Source organism: Erythrolamprus reginae, chromosome 1 (assembly GCF_031021105.1).
Source record: "Erythrolamprus reginae isolate rEryReg1 chromosome 1, rEryReg1.hap1, whole genome shotgun sequence".
Taxonomy (NCBI): Eukaryota; Metazoa; Chordata; class Lepidosauria; order Squamata; family Dipsadidae; genus Erythrolamprus; species Erythrolamprus reginae.
Window position 1 is genome coordinate 92,434,234 of NC_091950.1, and position 19,380 is coordinate 92,453,613.

Genomic DNA, 19,380 nt, shown 5'->3' on the forward strand with positions numbered 1-19,380 from the left:
GGATATGCTAGAATAGATTTACTACATAACTTCAAGGATCTGAACACCAAGAAAATAATTATTTCGAAAATTTAGGGGTATGTGTTGACATCAGAGGTGAGTTCCTCCCGGTTCACACCAGTTCTGTAGTACTGGTAGCAAAATGCTGGTGATGTCACAGTGATGTCATGGAACCAGTTCGGTTGGTGCTAGTCCATGGATACCACCATCTTCTCTTTGGGAGGATTTTTTTTCCCCCACTGATTTTTTTCTTCTGTAAATGCGCAGAAGCTGAGTTTCCAGCACTGCACATGCACCACAATCTTGTTTTCAGCTTTGAAAAATAAATTTCAGCACTGCACACAGTCACACGACACAGGAGAAAGCGAACCGGTGGTGAGGTAAGTTAGAAACCACCCTTGGTTGACATCAGTATTTGAAACACACAGTCAGTCCTCAATGCTCAGTCAAAAGTAAATCCCCTTTTCTGTTTAAAGTTGTTTCCAATGAAGCAAAACAGAGTCCTTTGTGGGGGGTTAGCAAATCTGCAAGATTAACATTTAAAGATGGACCAAGAATATTCACACAATTTTATATTGTGCAACGCTTCCCCTCCTTCTGTGGGTGTGGGTGTATGGTATTATATAGAGTAATATATGTAAGAGAATTTTGAGAACCTATGACTGCAGATTTAAAAACCCAATCAGAAAGACAGAAAAATACAAATGCAAACAGAAATCATGTTCAGGCAGTACATTGTAATATACTGTGTAGTAGATCTAATAGGTAATAGCTTGCTAATACTGTAATTAATTTCTTTTAAATTAAATCTCATTGCCAATGGATATTCAGAGTTTGTCTTGGAATTAAGAGAAAAGGAATTTTGTTTGAGATGTAACACTTTACCAGAGGATTCTGTATTCTGGAACATTTGACTCAGCTTTGAGGAATACTTAGCCAACTTTTTACTTAGCCCTGCCTAAGATGCTTTCACTTAGTGCAGTGCCTCTTATCTATCTATCTATCTATCTATCTATCATCTATCTATCTATCTATCTATCTATCTATCTATCTATCATCTATCTATCTATCTATCTATCTATCTATCAATCATCTATCTATCTATCTATCTATCTATCTATCTATCTATCTATCTATCTATCTATCTATTTATTTGATTTGTATGCCGCCCCTGTGGGCAGCTAACAGCAATAATAAGACAGCATATAATAATAATCCAATACAGTACTAAAAACAATTAAAAACCCATTATTATAAAAACCAAACATACATACAGACATACCATGCATAAAATTGTAAAGGCCTAGGGGGAAAGAGTATCTCAATTCCCCCATGCCTGATGGCAGAGGTGGGTTTTAAGTAGCTTACGAAAGGCAAGGAGGGTGGGGGCCATTCTAATCTCTGGGGCGAGTTGGTTCCAGAGTGCCGGGGCCACCACAGAGAAGGCTCTTCCCTTGGGTCCTGCCAAGCAGCATTGTTTAGTTGACGGGACCCAGAGAAGAGCCACTCTGTGGGACCTAACTGGTCGCTGGGTTTCGTGCAGCAGAAGGCGGTCCCTGAGATAATCTGGTCCGGTGCCATGAAGGGCTTTATAGGTCACTCCCCCCCTCAGGAAGAAGTAAACATTTCACGCACCCCCAACTCTCCGCTGATGCGTGTCTTGTGGCCCATCCTGTCTGACCTGCCACCTCCAAATTGCACCCTACCACGAGATGCACATCCTACCTGACACTTGTACCTGTACCTCCATCATGTTCCTTGGGGTTGTGTCCAGGGCAGCTGTTCTAAAAGAAAACATCTTGCTAGTTCAAGAACTTTGATTGAACTCAGAAGATGTTTTCTTTTAGAACAGCTGCCCTGGACATAATGCCGAGGAATGCGATAGAGTTACCTGTACAAGTGTCAGGTAGTGTTCTGGTTTCTGGTAGAAGTTTAGTAATTACAAATAACTCTCATTAAATGCATCATTTCATGAATAAAGCAAATCCATTTATTTCTCTGCTCTCCTGTACTTCAACACATTCCAGACATCACTCGGTCTGTTATCTCTCTCTTAGCCGCATTTCTCACATTCCTTTTCCTGCTTCACTTAGACAAGATTTATTTCCTAAATACATAGCTTTAAAAAAGACAGCAGCACCGACTAAATACAATACAAAATACTTTGGCTTACTTTAACGTGGCGAAAACACATCCATATTTCTTTTCAGCAACGTTGAAACTCCACCCTTCTTCTCCACTAACCCCCTGACATGCCAATTACCTCACTACAATATTTAACCCATTCCTCTCCTTAATATCTTCTTCCAGACCTTTGCTCTCTACGTTTCTGAATCCTTCTGAATTTAGGATTAACCCAGCGAGCATCTGATTCTCCCTCACTAGAGCCTGAACTCATAGCCCCATCCTGTGGCTGGCCTCATAGAAACATAGAAACATAGAAGACTGACGGCAGAAAAAGACCTCATGGTCCATCTAGTCTGCCCTTATACTATTTCCTGTATTTTATCTTAGGATGGATATATGTTTATCCCAGCTGTTCTACTACCTGTAACCCCGGGCCCCCTGGGGCCCCCACTACTTCATAAACACTACCTGAATCTGAATCCTCAATATCTTCATCATCCTCCAACTGATCAGGAGTATGTACAACAGGTAGGATTAGATTTAGATTAGATTTATTAGATTTATATGCCGCCCCTTTCCATAGACTCGGGGCGGCTCACAACAATGGTAAACAAAACATAGTAACAAATCTAAAATTTCGCAATCTAAATTACAGTTTAGATTACAGTAAAAAAATCCAAAAGAACCCCAATATATAAAAAAAACCAAGCACACAATCGAATCATACACAAAAACTACATGGGCAAGGGGGAGATGTTTCAATTCCCCCATGCCTTGACGGCAGAGGTGGGTTTTAAGGAGTTTCCGAAAGGCAAGGAGGGTAGGGGCAATCCTAATCTCTGCGGCAAAAATAATCACATTCCTCGGGGTCACCCCCCCCATCATTTCTCCATGCCTACCCTCAAAGGGGGCCCGCCCCACTATTTGAGAAGCACTGACTTAGTGTGATCTCAGAGTCCCCAAATAATCACTTTTTATAAAGAAATTTCAGGAAGCTAAAGAATATGAGAGTAAAAAAATGGTTTATTTTTATAATAAAAATATGAACATCTAAATCAATACTCAGTGTTTAAACTCATGCAGGATTATATACAATGAATGGAGTTGGAATGGGTGTGGGGGGGGGAGAAACATGGCAGTATCTGGAGTCCACCATCGCAGTGTTAATGGTAAAAATATAAATGAACACGAAATCTAAGTAAAATCTGAGATTATGCTTAGATGATAAATACAAATTACATCTTAAGACATTTTTCCTCTTCTATTCCACCCTGTGATAAGAGCAGCCGGTGGACTGTTCGGCACGTGAGAATTTTCATATTGCCATTTCGGTGTATTTCATAAAAATGTCCCTTTTCCAAGGAAGTCAGTGTAGCACCCTGATAGCTATTTAGTTCCATTTCTCTCATCATTACAGGAATCCTGTAGGGCAGGTTAGGCTGACAACATAATTGATTTAAAGTCAAGCTGGCTTTCATAACAAAGAGGGTAAGCAGCAAACTTTGTTCTCTCAGGAAATCTTCAGCACTATGAGCTAGAAACCCATGGCAATATTATGAATTTGCTCCTGTCTTCAAGATGTAAATATTAATCTTTCTTGTATCACAGCAACATTCTTGGTCTCCACCTTCCCGAATAATGTTGTCATCCCTGAAGCTTCCCACAAGTTAAATAGGAGGGAAGAGGCCCTGCAAGTGTGTAATATGTAAAGATATATGGTAGATCATTAAGGAATTTGCATGAAATCGTTTTGAAAGAGCCAGATTTTTTTCCAGGAAGTTGGATTCGTTAGTTTCTTCTCAGCAGCCAGTTTAGCTCTATTCCAGATGGGGATTCCCGACAGCATATTTCAAACTGCAGACTGGTGCCAGGCAATCAACACACCATCATATTGTCAGAATTTATGGAACTTCTGATGAAGTGGATGTGTCATAATATGCTTCCTTGCTTCAAAGCCTAAATATAGTAGCTCTGTTAGGTGCTAACTTCATGCCAGGCTAAAACAACTTAGCCAGCAATCTAATAAAAAAAAATTACAGCTGCTTTTTATGTCCCTGTATTAAATTGTCCCATAAATGCAACTTTGGTACATCTCCTATGTTAGTGGCTTGATTGCCTCAATCCAGTTAGCTCTTTCTGCCTTGGAGCTAGCCTGTATGTAGTAGTGGATGTCATTCTTTGTGATGATTTTGAAGAGGTTGCCCTGCACGTTTCCTTTCACTCCTGCAAAAGAAAAGAAAACAGTCATTTAATAGGCCATACTTTTGGACTTCCAACCATTCACTGAGTGACCATTTGAAGTTACAGCGGCACTGAAAAAAGTGACTTATTGACCATTTTTCACGCTTATTGACCATTGCATGGGGAAGCCAGATTCACTCAGAATTGTGTTACTATTTTAACATCTGCAGTGATTCACTTAACAACCGTGGTAAGAAAGGTCATAAAATGGGGCACAATTAACAACTATTTTGCTTAGCAATAGAAACTTTGGATTTAATTGTGGTCAGTCATGTGCTCCTCCCGCCCACATTGGGGGGGGACACTGTCTGGACCAGTGGTTCTCAACCTGTGGGTCGGAACCCCTTTGGGGGTTGAATGACCATTTTCTAGGGGTCGCCTTGGAACATATTTTTACAATCCGACTAATCAGGTGTTTACAGTATTGTTCTTCCGACCTTCCTGCCAATGTTTCTGGCTTGCAGAGGGCCTCTGGAGGGGGCAGGGAAGCCATTTTCACCCTCCCCAGACATTGAATTATGGGTTTGGGCCCTTGTGCATGCATGATAGCGCGCACTTTCAGCACCCGAAAGAAAAAAGTTTCCCCTAAGCTATCTTGGTGAAGTTTGGGTTAAAGAAATGTGTGTGTGTTTTTCTCTTTTGGATAGCTGCTTTTGCTAGGGTTTTGAGAAAGGTGTGCCATCCATATTTTATGCACCCTCTCCCACTTCTTCTAAGAACTGGCCCTAGCAGAAAATCTGATGCATTGGATGGGTGCTAGGAGCTCTTTACCACAAACATTCCTTAGCAGGAATGGCTCTTGCTGGGTGATAAAAGGAGTTGCCGGCAAAATCCTTATTCCATTTGCTCTCCTGAGTTTTGTGCTTTTCCTATATTGTGTAATACGTGGTCTAGAACTGAGACAAGGGCATCAGAAAGTGGATGGGAGGGGGTGTAACAGGGCTGCTTCTAATGCCCCTGCAAATAATGAATGAAGGACCACTCTTATCAATGAACAAAAAAAAAAAAAGCTATCAAAATAACAGTAAGACCGGATCTTGCAAGGTATAACTTGCCTGTTGGAACTCCATTGTCTTCCAGTGCTGAAATAAGACAACTACGGAGAGAAAATCCCCCAACTGGTTTGTTATCTTCCTATAGGAGAAAAAAGAAAGTGGATCAATCACCAATAAAGATAAAATAATCAAAGCAAATAATCAAAATGTTACATTCCCTTCAACAAATTTGACACAAGCAAGGAACGTTTTGCTTGAGGCTACCTCAGTTTAAGGCAGTGGTTCTCAACCTGGGGATCAGGACCCCTTTAGGGGTCGAACAACCGTTTCACAGGGGTCGCCTAAGACCATGGGAAAAGACAAATTTCTCATGGTGTCAGGAACTAAAGCTTCTATTCTGGCGCATTGGGATATATTTTTACAATCCGACCAATCAGGCGTTTACATTGGGGGTGTCCCTCTGACCTTCCTGCCAATCAGCTTAAAGCTTTGTTGGGAGAGGTGGCACTAGACTTATAGTTGGGGGTCACCACAACATGAGGAACTGTATTAAGGGGTCGCGGCATTAGAAAGGTTGAGATCCACTGGTTTAAGGAGATGTTCTGCAATTCTTTCCCAATTGTTAACTGTAGTAACCCCAAACCCAAATGTGTTTTTTTCAATGACAATACACAATAACCACAAGGCATATCTGATCCTAAAGCAAATGTGTTACGTTAGCTTACTTTTTAGATATGTATTTAATTGGCACATTAATTTACAACTAATATGAGATGAACTACAACACAGTGCAAATACTCAAGATGCATAAGTATTATGGGTCATTTAAGATCCAGTGGAGATCTCAAGGGATCTGCCCCCAGCCTTATTGAAATCCATGCAGAATTCATTCCTCCTACCCATCAGTCTTCAGACATTTGGGGAAAAGGGGAACCTCCCCCAAAGAAATACATGCATTAAACATTGCAATGCCATTGTCTCACCTTTGTGGGGTCATAATAGTGTAAGAAAGCAGGATCAGACCTCAGGACAAAGCGCCTGACTTTCCAATTCTTCCTCTTGTGCCCCTGTAAGTTGGAAAATAAATTGAATTTTCTTTCTCCAAACACGAATCTCTTGCCTAGGCAAGTGCCCATCAGGTCCATGTGTTAAGACAGCCTTGGGGGCATTTAAATTTTTCAAGGGTCTTTGCATTCCCCAAGTCAATGGCTGAATTCACAATAAGACTAGATTTTATTTAATTACACTTAACAAAAAATTAACTATCATTAAATAAGATGGTTGTCCAGCGATGTACTTAAATAATTTCCCACTACCTCTCATATTACAAATTACAATTTGTAAATAAATGTTAGGTCACTCCCTAAGCTTTATGTGTGATCCTTAGGATGTGGATCCTATTGCCTTCCTTCTAGTGTAGACTCTGCTGTGTAGAAATAACATTTTGCCAATGCCAAAAACAAGGCAATGATGCTTGGATGTCACTTTCTATATCAGACTGAGAGGAAAATTATGTATTCATTAAATCACATATTGTAGTTAGAAGATTGCTTCTATTTATTTTTTATTGCTAACACTTTCTTTGAACAGAAACTTAGTGGGAAGAGCTTCAATAAATTACCATCTAAATCTTGTTCTGATGTGAGTTAATTTGCTAATTGTACCTTAATTAAATTGTGGGGGTTTCCTATTAAAATCTCATTTTATTTCAAGAAGAGCTTTAGAAGATACCAATAAAACATTGCCGCATCCCCATCCCATGATTATCTTGAAATCCTAAAGTCATGGTTACCTGTTTTATCAAAAAGCCTTGCTTTAAAATTGTGCCACTCAGTTCAAGTATGTTAATATTGAGCTGTTCTTTAGTATTAATTTTTTTCTTATAGCTTTCAGCCTGCAGTAAAAACAAAAGCAATGAACTGTATTACTAAAGAGTCAGTACATCTTTTTGCAAATACTGATTTCATTCTTTGGCATGATTGATTTTCATTATTTTTTACAAACTTTGATCTCCAAGCTATTCTCCTTTTCCTTCTTCTTCTCCTCAGACACTTAAATTATTTTTCATAGTACAGTCTGGCAAATTAAAATGACAGGCAGATCTAGAGCTTGGCTGCTGTTGCTATCTTTATCCAAGGTAAGAAGATAGCTTATTAATTAAGATGGTGCCCACCAGGAACAATTTTGGAGTGCTTAGTTGTCATTCCTAAAGCACATCCTGACAAGCAATTACAATAACAAAAATGCACAATCCAAGGAGAAATTTTATCTGTGAGCACTGTTCTCCAGGGTTATATTTATATTCAAATCTATATAGGCCACACCACACCTAGGCAAAGTCCAATTAATATCATAATCTTAGATAAAAGCATCGAAAGTATTTAGAAAGTACAGTACAAGTTCATTTATCGAGATTTTATCATTTGTTTGCCTGTACAAAGTAAATTGACACAGCTAACTTTGGAACCTCATCTGTATACAGGGGTAGATTCAGCTTTCAAAGTTTGCATCACTTACAAATGCATACAAGGCAGTGGAGTCATCTAAAAATTGCTCAGTCAAATCTCCATTCCTCATGGCTTCAGTGCTGCGGGCTCCATCAGGTTTAATGAAATTTTCATCCATCAACACAGAGGCCAGCGTGACTGCTTCAATCCGGGAAGCTGCAAAGCTATTGGAAATCAACCAGTCCACTAGTATGGAGCCTGAAAGAAAGAAATGGAGTTAATCAGACAAACAATATCTACTGCCACCTGATCGCCAGGACAGGTAAAAGGGGAGACAGCAATACTATGCCCTTCTGATCAACTGAAAAAAATTATCATTTTGAAGATTTATTCATGTATTAAATACTTAGATTGAAGAAAACTAGGAAACAGTGGAGATATACTGTATGGATGCTTCTAATATATATTTCCCAAAAAATGTCTAGTTTTAAAAACACACACACAAAAGGAGGTATAAAGCAGACATTCTTAAGATTAATTTCTCAGCCCATTCTTCAAAATACCCATCAGTACTTCCACAGTTAAAATATGTTGTTCCAGTCTGTATTAATAGATTACATTTAAATGTTCTCCTTTAATTGTAATATTTAATTCCTTGTAATTCCCTCTAGTGTCCAATTTTTAAAGTCTCATGATTTTGGGGGGATTTAAAAACAAAAACATTTTCCCCACGAAAACGAATCCCAGCGGCTGATTAGGTCCCACAGAGTTGGCCTTCTCTGGGTCCCGTCGACTAAACAATGTCGTCTGGCGGGCCCCAGGGAAAGAGTCTTCTCTGTGGTGGCCCCAGCCCTCTGGAATCAACTCCCCCCAGAGACTAGAACTGCCCCCACCCTCCTTGTCTTTCGTAAATTGCTTAAGACCTACCTATATCGTCAGGCATGGGGGAATTGAGACATCTCCCCCAGGCTTATATAGTTTTATGTATGGTATGCTAGTGCTGTATGGTTTTTTAAATGTTGGGTTTTTATATGTTTTCTTTTAAATATTAGATTTGTCACATTGTACATTGTTTTATTATTGTTGTGAGCCGCCCTGAGTCTGCGGAGAGGGGCGGCATACAACTCTAATAAATTATTATTAAATTATTATTATGAGGATGATTCTTATCTCAAATTATATAGACCCATAGTCCATCTGTAATTTTTCAACAGCAAAGTTTTGGAAAACGTCACTCTTTTTCTGTTTATTAAAAAAAAGTTGTTTTACCAAAAATAATTCCTTAAACTCTATTGAAACCATCTTTTGCTAAGGACTGAAACAAAACTACCCATTTTTTCCCAGACTTTTCAATCTAAAAGTTCCTAATAGCTGAAAGGTTAACAAGCAATCTCTGAAAGTGATTAGAAGAGGATGTTTGAAACATGAGGCAGACTCTGGTTTGACCAAGATGGCTGTTCTCTTGTTTTCTAGAGTTCTAAACCCACCATTGTCTTGCAACCTACTCATGAGGAACAGCTGTATGGAATATATATGTGCAATCTCAAGTCCACCATGTGTCCAGAGAGGAATTATGAAGAGAGGGGTCTACTTGCTGGATCTTCTTTATGCCATAGTTATTGACTCCAGATTTAGTGGAGCTGTCTTCAGTTCTCCAATTTTTCCCCAGAAGGTCCTAGTGAGTTTTATTTTTGTGGCTTTAGAAAGGCCATTAGAAAGGTTGAGAACCACTAATCTGAAGAATATTTCCATGCAATTTCTGAAATGTGCCACCTGTTTTTTGCAGTGCAGCAAAAGAAATTAAAAATGCATTCTTTATTACTTTTCACACATCTGATCATTAAAACAAGGTTCTCCAATAGAGAGATGTTTCCCGATAGAAAATGTCTCTATAGAGGAGCATAATGAAGAACAACGTTGGTGACATACCTGTGAAGCTTTCTTTATACAAGCTGCTTTGTCTGGTATTGGGTGTTATCTTGACTCCGCTGCTGCTGTCATACATTTTGTCCACAATATGACTGGAGGGGGAAAAAATCAAGAGAGGGTCAGTGATAAACAAGCAGAAGAACCAGTTTTGTGAATTTACCCACATTCTACCGTTTTCAGCTAATAGCCTATGGTCAATCAAAAAATAATCAGAACATGCTTGGAATCCAGTTCTGCTTACATGCAAGTGGAACTCATCAATTCCTCAGAAGGGATGGCCGTCCTCTATGGCCATTTAGCCATTATCCGTGATTTATTATATTGCATTACAAAACGTTATGATATAGTATGGAAGACTAAGCTGGATTCATAGATGAGTAAAGCTACGTTCCAGAGGAAATGCATCAGGAAATGTTGAGTGTATGTATAGGAAATTTTGTGTACATGCACAGAGGAGGTGAGAAACCTATAGACTTTCAGATGTGGATGAGCTACAACAGTGATGGCAAACATATGTCATGGGTGCCACAGGTGGCACATAGACCCATATCTAGTGCTGGGACTTTTGCCCAGGTTCGCCTGGTGCACCAGTTGCGGCCCTATCTGGACTGGGACTCACTGCTCACAGTCACTCATGCCCTCATTACCTCGAGGTTTGACTACTGTAACGCTCTCTACATGGGGCTACCTTTGAAAAGTGTTCGGAAACTTCAGATCGTGCAGAATGCAGCTGCAAGAGCAATCATGGGCTTCCCTAGATATGCCCATGTTACACCAACACTCCGCAGTCTACATTGGTTGCCGATCAGTTTCTGGTCACAATTCAAAGTGTTGGTTATGACCTATAAAGCCCTTCATGGCATCGGGCCAGAATACCTCCAAGACTGCCTTCTACCGCACGAATCCCAGCGACCAATTAGGTCCCACAGGGTGGGCCTTCTCCGGGTCCTGTCAACTAAATAATGTTGTTTGGCGGGGCCTAGGGGAAGAGCCTTCTCTGTGGTGGTCCCGACCCTCTGGAACCAACTCCCCCCAGAGATTAGAACTGCCCCCACCCTCCTCGCCTTTCGTAAACTCCTTAAAACCCACCTTTGCCGTCAGGCATGGGGGAATTGAAATATCTCCCCTGGGCCTATACAGTTTATGTATGGTATGCTTGTGTGTATGTTTGCTTTTAATAATGGGGCTTTTAGTGTTTCTTTTAAATTATTAGATTTGTTATATATTGTTTATTATTGCTGTGAGCCGCCCTGAGTCTACGGAGAGGGGCGGCATACAAATCTAATAAATAAATAAATAAATATTGCTAACATGTTGTAAGCCGCCCTGAGTCTAAGGAGAAGGGCGGCATAAAAATCAAATAAATAAGTAAGTAAGTAAGTAAGTAAGTAAGTAAGTAAGTAAGTAAGTGTAAGTAAGTAAGTAAATAAATAAATAAATAAATAAATAAATATCTGCTGACACACGAGCCGTTGTCCTAACTCAGCTCCAACGTGTATATGCCCATCGGCCAGCTGATTTTTGGCTCACAAGGAGGATCTGGGAGGGCGTTTTCAGCTTCCAGAGAGCCTCTGGGAGAATGCGGGAGGGCGTTTTACCCTCCCCAGATTCCAGGGAAGCCTCTGGAGTCTGATGAGGGTGAAAAACAGGTCTACCGGGCCCACCAGAACATAGGAAACAGGTCATTTCTGGCCTCCAGAGGGCTTCTGGGGGGGACAGGGGAAGCCATTGTCACCCTCCCCAGGCACTGAATTATGGGTGTGGGCAGTTGCATATGTGCAATAGCACATGGGCATGCAGTTTTGGCACCCAAGGGAAAAAAAGGTTCACCATCACTGAACTACAATATCAAGCATCCCTTGATACTGGCTTGGAGACCTGATGTTTGGCTCAGTGAGAAGAACTACCGGCTTCTCATTCCTAACACGTTGTTTTCAGTCCAAACCAGCAGCATGCAAAAAAACAGATCGATAACTTATTTACCACGTACTTCAAACTGATATTCGTAGGAAGTTTGAAGGAGTTTCTCATGAGATGAAGTTGCTGAACTTGCACTGGATTGCCAGCGTGAATAGCGCCCGTGATATCCAAAGCCCAAATGTCACGCTCTTCTCGAGAGCAGCAGTCAAGGAAATAGTCTGTGTTGGTTTTCGTCCTTAGCTTAATAACTAACTGCAAAAGAACAGCATAAGAAGCAGGGTTTATAAGAATAGCCATAAAAGGAAAGGGCCTTACAGCACACACCTATTTGACCCCAACTGAGAGTTACGTTTCATTGCTAAAGCAAGAATAAATTAAATAAATTAGCCAAATGAGCAATAGAAAGATGATGTTGGTGATGATGACCCTAACCCAAACTTGACTGTAAAAAATATGACTTCAGTAACCGAGTTGTCGAAGCGTGGAACTCATTACCGGACTCCATGGTATCATCCCCAAACCCCCAACACTTTACCCTTAGATTATCTATGGTTGACCTATCCAGATTCCTAAGAGGTCAGTAAGGGGCGAGTACAAGTGCACTAGAGTGCCTTCCGTCCCCTGTCCTATTGCTCTCCTATATCTCCTATACCTTCCTTCTATTCCTATATCTCTTCTTCTATTCTTTCATTGATATGTTCTATTCCTATATCTTCTTTTCTATTCTTTCTTAGATATATTTTACTATGAGTATCTCCTCTATAACCTTCATCATCTATTTTATTATGTGTATATAGATATATACCCACTAAAACCCTCATTGTGTATTGGACAAAATAAATAAATAAAATAAATAAATAAATAAATAAATAAATGATAGTCAAGATCTTAACCACTAACACATTGCTTTGGTAGCTTCATCTTCTAAAGCATATTTCCATGCAATTTGTGAAATGTGCCATCTGTTTTTTTTGCAGTGTAGCAAAAGAAATTGAAAATGCATTCTTTATTGCTTTTCACACATCTGATCATTAAAACAGGTTCTGAAAATGAAGCAGGTTCTGAAAAATAATGAGAGTTAAGCCATGAGAGTCAACATCTTGTCTCAGCTGACTGATTGGAACGTGTGAGGGTATGATTGGATTAATTAGTTTAAGGGGTTTTTATTGCTATTAATATTTGAGGTATTGGTTAGTTTAAGGTTTTTTTACTATTTTTATATTTGAGTTTGACTTTCTATTGTATTGTTTTATTGTTGTAAGCTGTCCTGAGAGATTGGGTGGCATATAAGTTAAAATAATAATAATAATAATAATAATAATAATAATAATAATAATAATAATAAATATAATTAATAATAATAATAATTTGGATTTTTTTTAAAAAAATCCTTCTGCGCATGCGCAGGAGCTGAGTTCTGACACTGTGCATGCAGTCATCTTTTTTGGGGGGGGCTTTGTTCTCCCCCCCCCCCGATTTTTCGTTACTGTGCATGTGTGTGCCCAAGGCGCACCCACGCGACACGTGAGGCAGAGAACTAGCAGCGAGGTAAATTGGAACCCACCCTTGTATGAAACTGTGGGAGTCCTCTTTGAAAAGAAAGCAGTTTTCTCAGAATATTATGCCAAGTCATTCCCAAATCCTAACTCAGGGATGTCAAACTAGCGGTGTCATGATGGTGTCATGTGACGCATCGTGACTCCCCCCTTTTTTAAACCAGGGATGGGCGTGGCCAGCGTGTGATGCATCTGGCCTGCGGACAGCAACTTTGACAGCCCTGACCCAGATTGTATTATTCCATAATTGCTTTCTCTCATTTTAAAGTCAACAGAGAACTAAGAGAACTAAGCAAAAACTCCAACATGGGACTTACCGGCCTGTTCTCATATTCCAAACATGGGCAAGTAATCGTACAGCCATCCAGAAAAATCCTTCCCTTGGGAGAAGACTCCGGCTTTCCGCCCACCACTTTATAATAGAGCAGCCTGTCCTGGAGAAGGACAAACCACCTTGCTTTCCAATTGGGGACAACGTGACCCTGCAAACAATTAAAACAAATAACAAAAAATTGCAGTTTCTTCAGCTGCTCAACAACAACTCCAGCTGCTACGCTAATTACAGAAAGCAATTTCTGTAATTATGTATTCATTCCGATTCATAGCTTATTTCAATACATTTCTGATAGAATAGAATAGAATAGAATTATTTATTGGCCAAGTGTGATTGGACACAAAGGAATTTGTCTTTGGTGCATATGCTGTCAATGTATATAAAAGAAAATATAAATTTGTCAAGAATCATGTGGTGCAGCACTTAATGATTGTCATAGGAGTCAAATAAGCAATGAGGAAACAATCAATATTAATAAAAATCTGAAGGATACAAGCAACAAGTTACAGTCATACAGTCATAAATGGGAAGAAATGGGTGATAGGAATGATGAGAAAAAACTAGTAGTAATAGTAGTGCAGACTTAGTAACTAGTTGGAGAATTTTGAGGGAATTATTTGTTTAACAGAGTGATGGACTTTGGGGAAAAACTGTTCTTGTGTCTACTTGTCTTGGTATGCAGTGCTCTGTAGTAACGTTTTGAGGGTAGGAGTTGAAACAGTTTATATCCAGGATATGAGGGGTCAGTAAATATTTTCACAGCCCTCTTTTTGACTTGTGCAGTATACAGGTCCTCAATGGAAGGCAGGTTGGCAGCAATTGTTTTTTCTGATTATCCTCTGAAGTCTGTGTCAGCCTTGTTGGGTTGCAGAACCAATAATACTTTTCTGATGGATAGAACTTTGAACAAAATCCTAGCCACCGGGGCTGTTATCCTTATTTAAGTTTCCCTCTTATACTTCTATTAAAATAACTCTTCGGTGCAATATGAGATCTGAATTTTAGAACAGAATACAGGTTCATAAAAGTAATTATGATGCTCGTTAAAAGCATCACAGAAATATAACCAATATTGCCCCATTCACATTTACAATCCATACCAGTATTTTTTTTAATAAAAAATGCCTTCAAGTTGAGTCTTGATTCCAGGTTATTGTCTGTACAAGTCCCTGCAGTTATTTTAGCAGTGTTTTTTTTAAAGCTGAGGTCTTCAAACTTGGCAACTTTAAGACTTGTGGACTTCAACTCCCAGAATTCTCCAGACAGCTACGCATAGCATTGCATAGCAGGCTCAAGAATTCTGAGAGTTGAAGTCCACAAGTCTTAAAAGTTGCCAAGTTTGAGGACCCCTGTTTTAAAGGAATGGTTTGCTATTTCTTTCTCCCTAGAGCTGAGAATGTCTGACCGAAAGACAACCAGTTGGCTTCCTGTCTACAACGAGTCTAGAACTTGCGGGCTCCCACTTTTAAATCTTGCACCTTTAACTGCTATTCCAAACTATCTCTCTACTGTTACAGATGATATATATTATAATAAAAGTAAAAGATTTTAAATCATAGAGGTATTGCATTCCGAAAGAAAAATAAAGCAACCAGCCCATGTTTACTGAAAATTAGGTGGAGGTGTTTTTTAATCTGTTTCCAAATACTTTCAGATAAAATGTGAAATTGATAGTGAAATTGCCCTGCCCTCTCCATGGAATTTTACTAACAGTCCAGAAGATAATATCATTTGTGGTGTTAGCCCACATTTCCTTGTTGTTTTTCAAACTGCAACTGAGCAAAAATATGAAACTTTCTCCTTGTGAAAAGTGTATTTCATCTTCTTTCTCCTGAGAAAAGTGGACACCAATAAGACTGAGGGGCTTCCCTTTCTCTATTGCTTGCTGTGCACTTCTTTCAGAACTTATAGGGATGTCTGAAAAGCGCCCAAGATGGGAGAGAAAAGAATTGCTTTGGAAGCAAAAATAAACAAAGTGAGAAAGGAGTGGCACCTTCAGACCCTAATCCACCATTATCAGGAACAGCCCCTCCCACTGTGCATTTTCCTGTATATACCTGTTGAAAAATTGCACTTTTGTCCCAGTACATGTGCTGCATTACATAACTACCCTTTCTCATTCATAAGACTGCAGACAGAATCACCATACATTTTTTCTCTTTTTCTTTTACAAGGGATATCTACAGTATTTAAAGCATACTGTCTGGGGTCCAGTTGATTGGTAGGAACAGAAGCCTTCTGGCTCGAAGCCCTTTTAATTCTCACTGGATGATTTATGGCCTGAAAACCTTGCAGCAGTGGGAGAAGCCAACCATTGTTTATGAATGGATCACGGGGTTGTTTGGACTTTCCATAACGCTCTGAGAAATCATTAAATGATTTCAGAGAAGGCGTCTATTGTACAATCATTCTGTTTCAACGACGGAATTTTATTTTGAGATGGAAGGTATTACAGCACAGATCACTCTTCAGATGTAACCTTTTGTTAATTTTTTTTCTTTTTTCTTTTCTCAGAAAGCTGCTATGGACAAAAAAATGCCATAACTCTTCAGTGCCTCTCATTAGGCACCATTCCCATGGCTCAAAATGTAGAAATCTAAAGCATTATGCTGTTACAGTGGAAAACTGTTTTCAGGCCAGAAATTAATTTTGACAAAATGTCTTTTTTCTCTTTTTCTTTTACAAGGGATATCTACAGTATTTAAAGCATACTGTCTGGGGGCCATTTGATTGGTAGGAACAGAAGCCCTCTGGCTCCAAAGCCACTATTGAAAGTAACTCTCAGGAGATTCAATTGCAGGTCTCAAAGTGATTATTTTGGGTGGGTGGGTGGGGAAATGAGACTTTTAAGTGAGGAGTTGCTGAATTTGCATATATCAAAAGTTTTCAGGTAAACTCAAAAAATCTCAACAAGCACAATGTGTTTTTAATACATTCAATTGTTAACCGATTAGGTCCTTGTGATCTGTCTCTCATGTTATCTTCATTTGCACAACCAACCTCTCCAACTCATTCCATCGTTTTAATTTAAATCTCAGATCAGTTTAGTTGCACTTCGCATTTGTTGAAGTGAGCCGACAAAAAGTTTGCCCTTTTTAAAAAAAGTGTGAGTTGGAAAAAACATGTTGCCACACACTTTCTGAATTTTTGCTACCAAAGATCAACACAGCTGTCTTCCAACCACACCTACTGAAAAGGTGGAAATATGTACCGAGCCTCAAACTGCTCATCAAAATACTTGCTGCATCATGTCCATTGGTGTCCACTGGAAATTCCAAAGAAAAATGTTCCATTTCTCAACATGTAAAAGTCTACTGCACATCGCTTACAAATGGATCGACAATCATTCAAAAGCTGCAAGCCCAGGGTCATTCATCTAGAGCAGTGTTTCCCAACCTTGGCAACTTGAAGATATTTGGACTTCAACTCCCAGAATTCTCCAGCCAGCGAACGCTGGCTGGAGAATTCTGGGAATTGAAGTCCAAATATCTTCAAGTTGCCAAGGTTGGGAAACACTGATCTAGAGGCAGCCTCTAAGAACATGAATTTGAAAAAAAGGAGGCAAGGCTACCAATGAAATTAGAACTGTGAAATAGAAGAAGGAACAGAGATCAATTCTGTAAGACATGTTTTTAATCTCAGTTCAATTCCTTCATCCTTGCCTAGTGACCCTGCAAGATCTTCCAGGGAAAATTTTGTTATTTCTAAGATTTATAACTTTCCCCCCCTAGTCAGTTGAAGATGACTATTTGTAATTACTTAATAATAAATAATAACATTTAAACAACATGTTATAATTTAGCCTCCCCAATTAGAGATCTGTGGGAGGAAACCTTACCTTTTTAACTAGAAAGCCCTCTTTCAGGATCCCCCTTCCTTCCTCCATGGTGGGCAAGAGAAGAATGCAGGCTGTTGAGAATCTTCCAGACAGCGGCAAACCGGTTCTTCTGAAAGTGAGGTTTTAAGAGGCAGGCTGACTCTCTTCACCTCCACTCCAGAGTGACGTCTGGTCCCCTCCCTGCTAAAGGTAGAGAAAGCAAACACTGAGCTGGCAATGAGAGATCACCTGTCTTTGTGGTGAACAAGGTCGCTCCTATTTACAGTTGTAGAGGCTTAAACTGATGAAGTGCCTCAGGTAACATGAATCATCCATTTGGTTACACATCACAGGAAGCCGTTCCTGTAGTCTGTGGAAGCTGAGAACTTTCCGGGGGCTACAACGTTTTGCTTTGCTGGGAGTTTCCAAAGTTTGATATACAATAAAATGTCCCGATTGTTTAGTGTATTGCATATACTTCTGAGTGGGTGGGATGTGGGCAGCAGTATGTTGGTTTAGAAAATAGTCTCTAGGTTAATAATCCTTGCATGTGTGGAGTAGCCTGAACAACATGCTTGGGATTAAAATAAGCTATGGTTGAGCTGTTGTAGCAAAATTTGCCCAAAATATGCCAAAACTGATGGTACTGTCTTTAATAGAAAAGGTTACAAATGGTTTGGTTGGTCATTAAATCCACATCTTCTCCATCTTACTAAAAGTCCCAGGAGAGTCCCAGAGGAAGGGTGGCATAGAAATCAATCAATCAATCAATCAATCAATCAATCAAAATACTGTATTATGTAAAAGCCTTGACCAAAACCAAGCTGAGCAATGGAAACCAAATTCTATTATGAACATGGCATACAGATTATTGCTATTTGGAATGTAAAAGGAGGGAATCATTAAGGGCAACAATTGGCAGACAACATGGAAGGAAGAAAAATACATATCTGTGCAATTAAGAAAAAAGGATGTTATAAATCTTAGTAAAGGTGTCCTAATGTTGTGGAATAAAGATGATGCATATATGCAGGAAAGGGAAGGTATAGCTTTAATTAGGAGTAAAATGACTAGAATGAATGTTAAAAAGGAGAAGAATGGATGTCATCTTAGTTGTTGTGGAGCTGTTGGAATATAGAAACTTCTAGGATGGTAGATAGATTATCCTCCGGTGAAGGATAATGAGAGAATCAGAAATGTTTTGGAAAAAGCCAAATCAAATGTAACATTTGGATGAATGCAATTCAGGGGAAAAATATTTTGCTAAGTGTTAAGAATGTATGAGTAGAAATGAGATGAGACAGTGCAGAAAAAAATATTGGGAAATTTGGAAACACAAGAATGGAATAGAACAATAAGTATGTTAGAAAAATATCTGTTTATTATTCCAAATACTTTGAATCATGAATCATAGGTGGTTGGAAGGGACTTTTGTTTAAGCATATCTCTTCATATGTACACATGTTGTTGTTGTTGTTGTTGTTGTTGTTATTATTATTATTATTATTTAGATTTGTATGCCGCCCTTCTCTGATATGAGAGTACCATACTAAAACAGACAATTTTTTGCCAGTGTAAACAGTGTATCTTGGGGAATCTGTGAACAAATATTAGAAGATAGATCCATTTTCTATTATAATGAATAGAAAACAGACATATGGAAAGAGGAACTGGAAGCTGCTTGGAAAAAGGTAACATGAATTATGTTATATAATATTACAGAAATACAGCATGAGTATTTGATTAATGGGAAGTGTGAAAAAAATATTTTTACATGATGAAGTGAAAGAAGCTGTGTTTTTTTGAAAAAGGAAGTAGATAAGATGCATGCACAAATGCTGCATATGAAGATGAAATAACAATATATATGCGTGTAAGGAATACTTGAAGTACTTGGTTGGAAATAGATTTATACTTTTACATGCCCATTATGCTGTTATTGGAAGAAAATCCAAATTATTGGCAGTGAAACTTAACTTGTATAACGAGAGAGCGATGTTGACACATCAAAGAT

The 19,380-nt window shown here is 39.1% G+C and overlaps 1 protein-coding gene across 1 annotated transcript; it reads right to left on the reverse strand.

Moving 5' to 3' along the window:
- Positions 1–3,132: 3,132 nt before the first annotated feature.
- PLEK2 (pleckstrin 2) lies at positions 3,133–17,550 on the reverse strand. Its single transcript, XM_070734654.1, has 9 exons — positions 17,388–17,550; positions 13,533–13,697; positions 11,730–11,911; positions 9,740–9,831; positions 7,881–8,068; positions 7,156–7,257; positions 6,347–6,430; positions 5,424–5,502; positions 3,133–4,350 (listed from the first exon to the last, which is right to left on the reverse strand). The coding sequence occupies exons 1-9, from the start codon at positions 17,433–17,435 to the stop codon at positions 4,223–4,225; spliced, it is 1,068 nt and encodes a 355-aa protein (XP_070590755.1). The 5' UTR covers positions 17,436–17,550; the 3' UTR covers positions 3,133–4,222.
- Between the last annotated feature and the right edge of the window lie 1,830 nt (positions 17,551–19,380).

Excerpts from the sequence above, each read along its gene's own strand:
- PLEK2 (XM_070734654.1), bottom strand. The coding sequence starts at position 17,435 with ATGGAGGAAGGAAGGGGGATCCTGAAAGAGGGCTTTCTAGTTAAAAAG. Across the intron at positions 13,698-17,387 it reads AGGGCTTTCTAGTTAAAAAG|GGTCACGTTGTCCCCAATTG; the intron begins GTAAGGTTTCCT and ends AATTGTTTGCAG. Across the intron at positions 8,069-9,739 it reads GTATAAAGAAAGCTTCACAG|GCTCCATACTAGTGGACTGG; the intron begins GTATGTCACCAA and ends TCTTTCTTTCAG.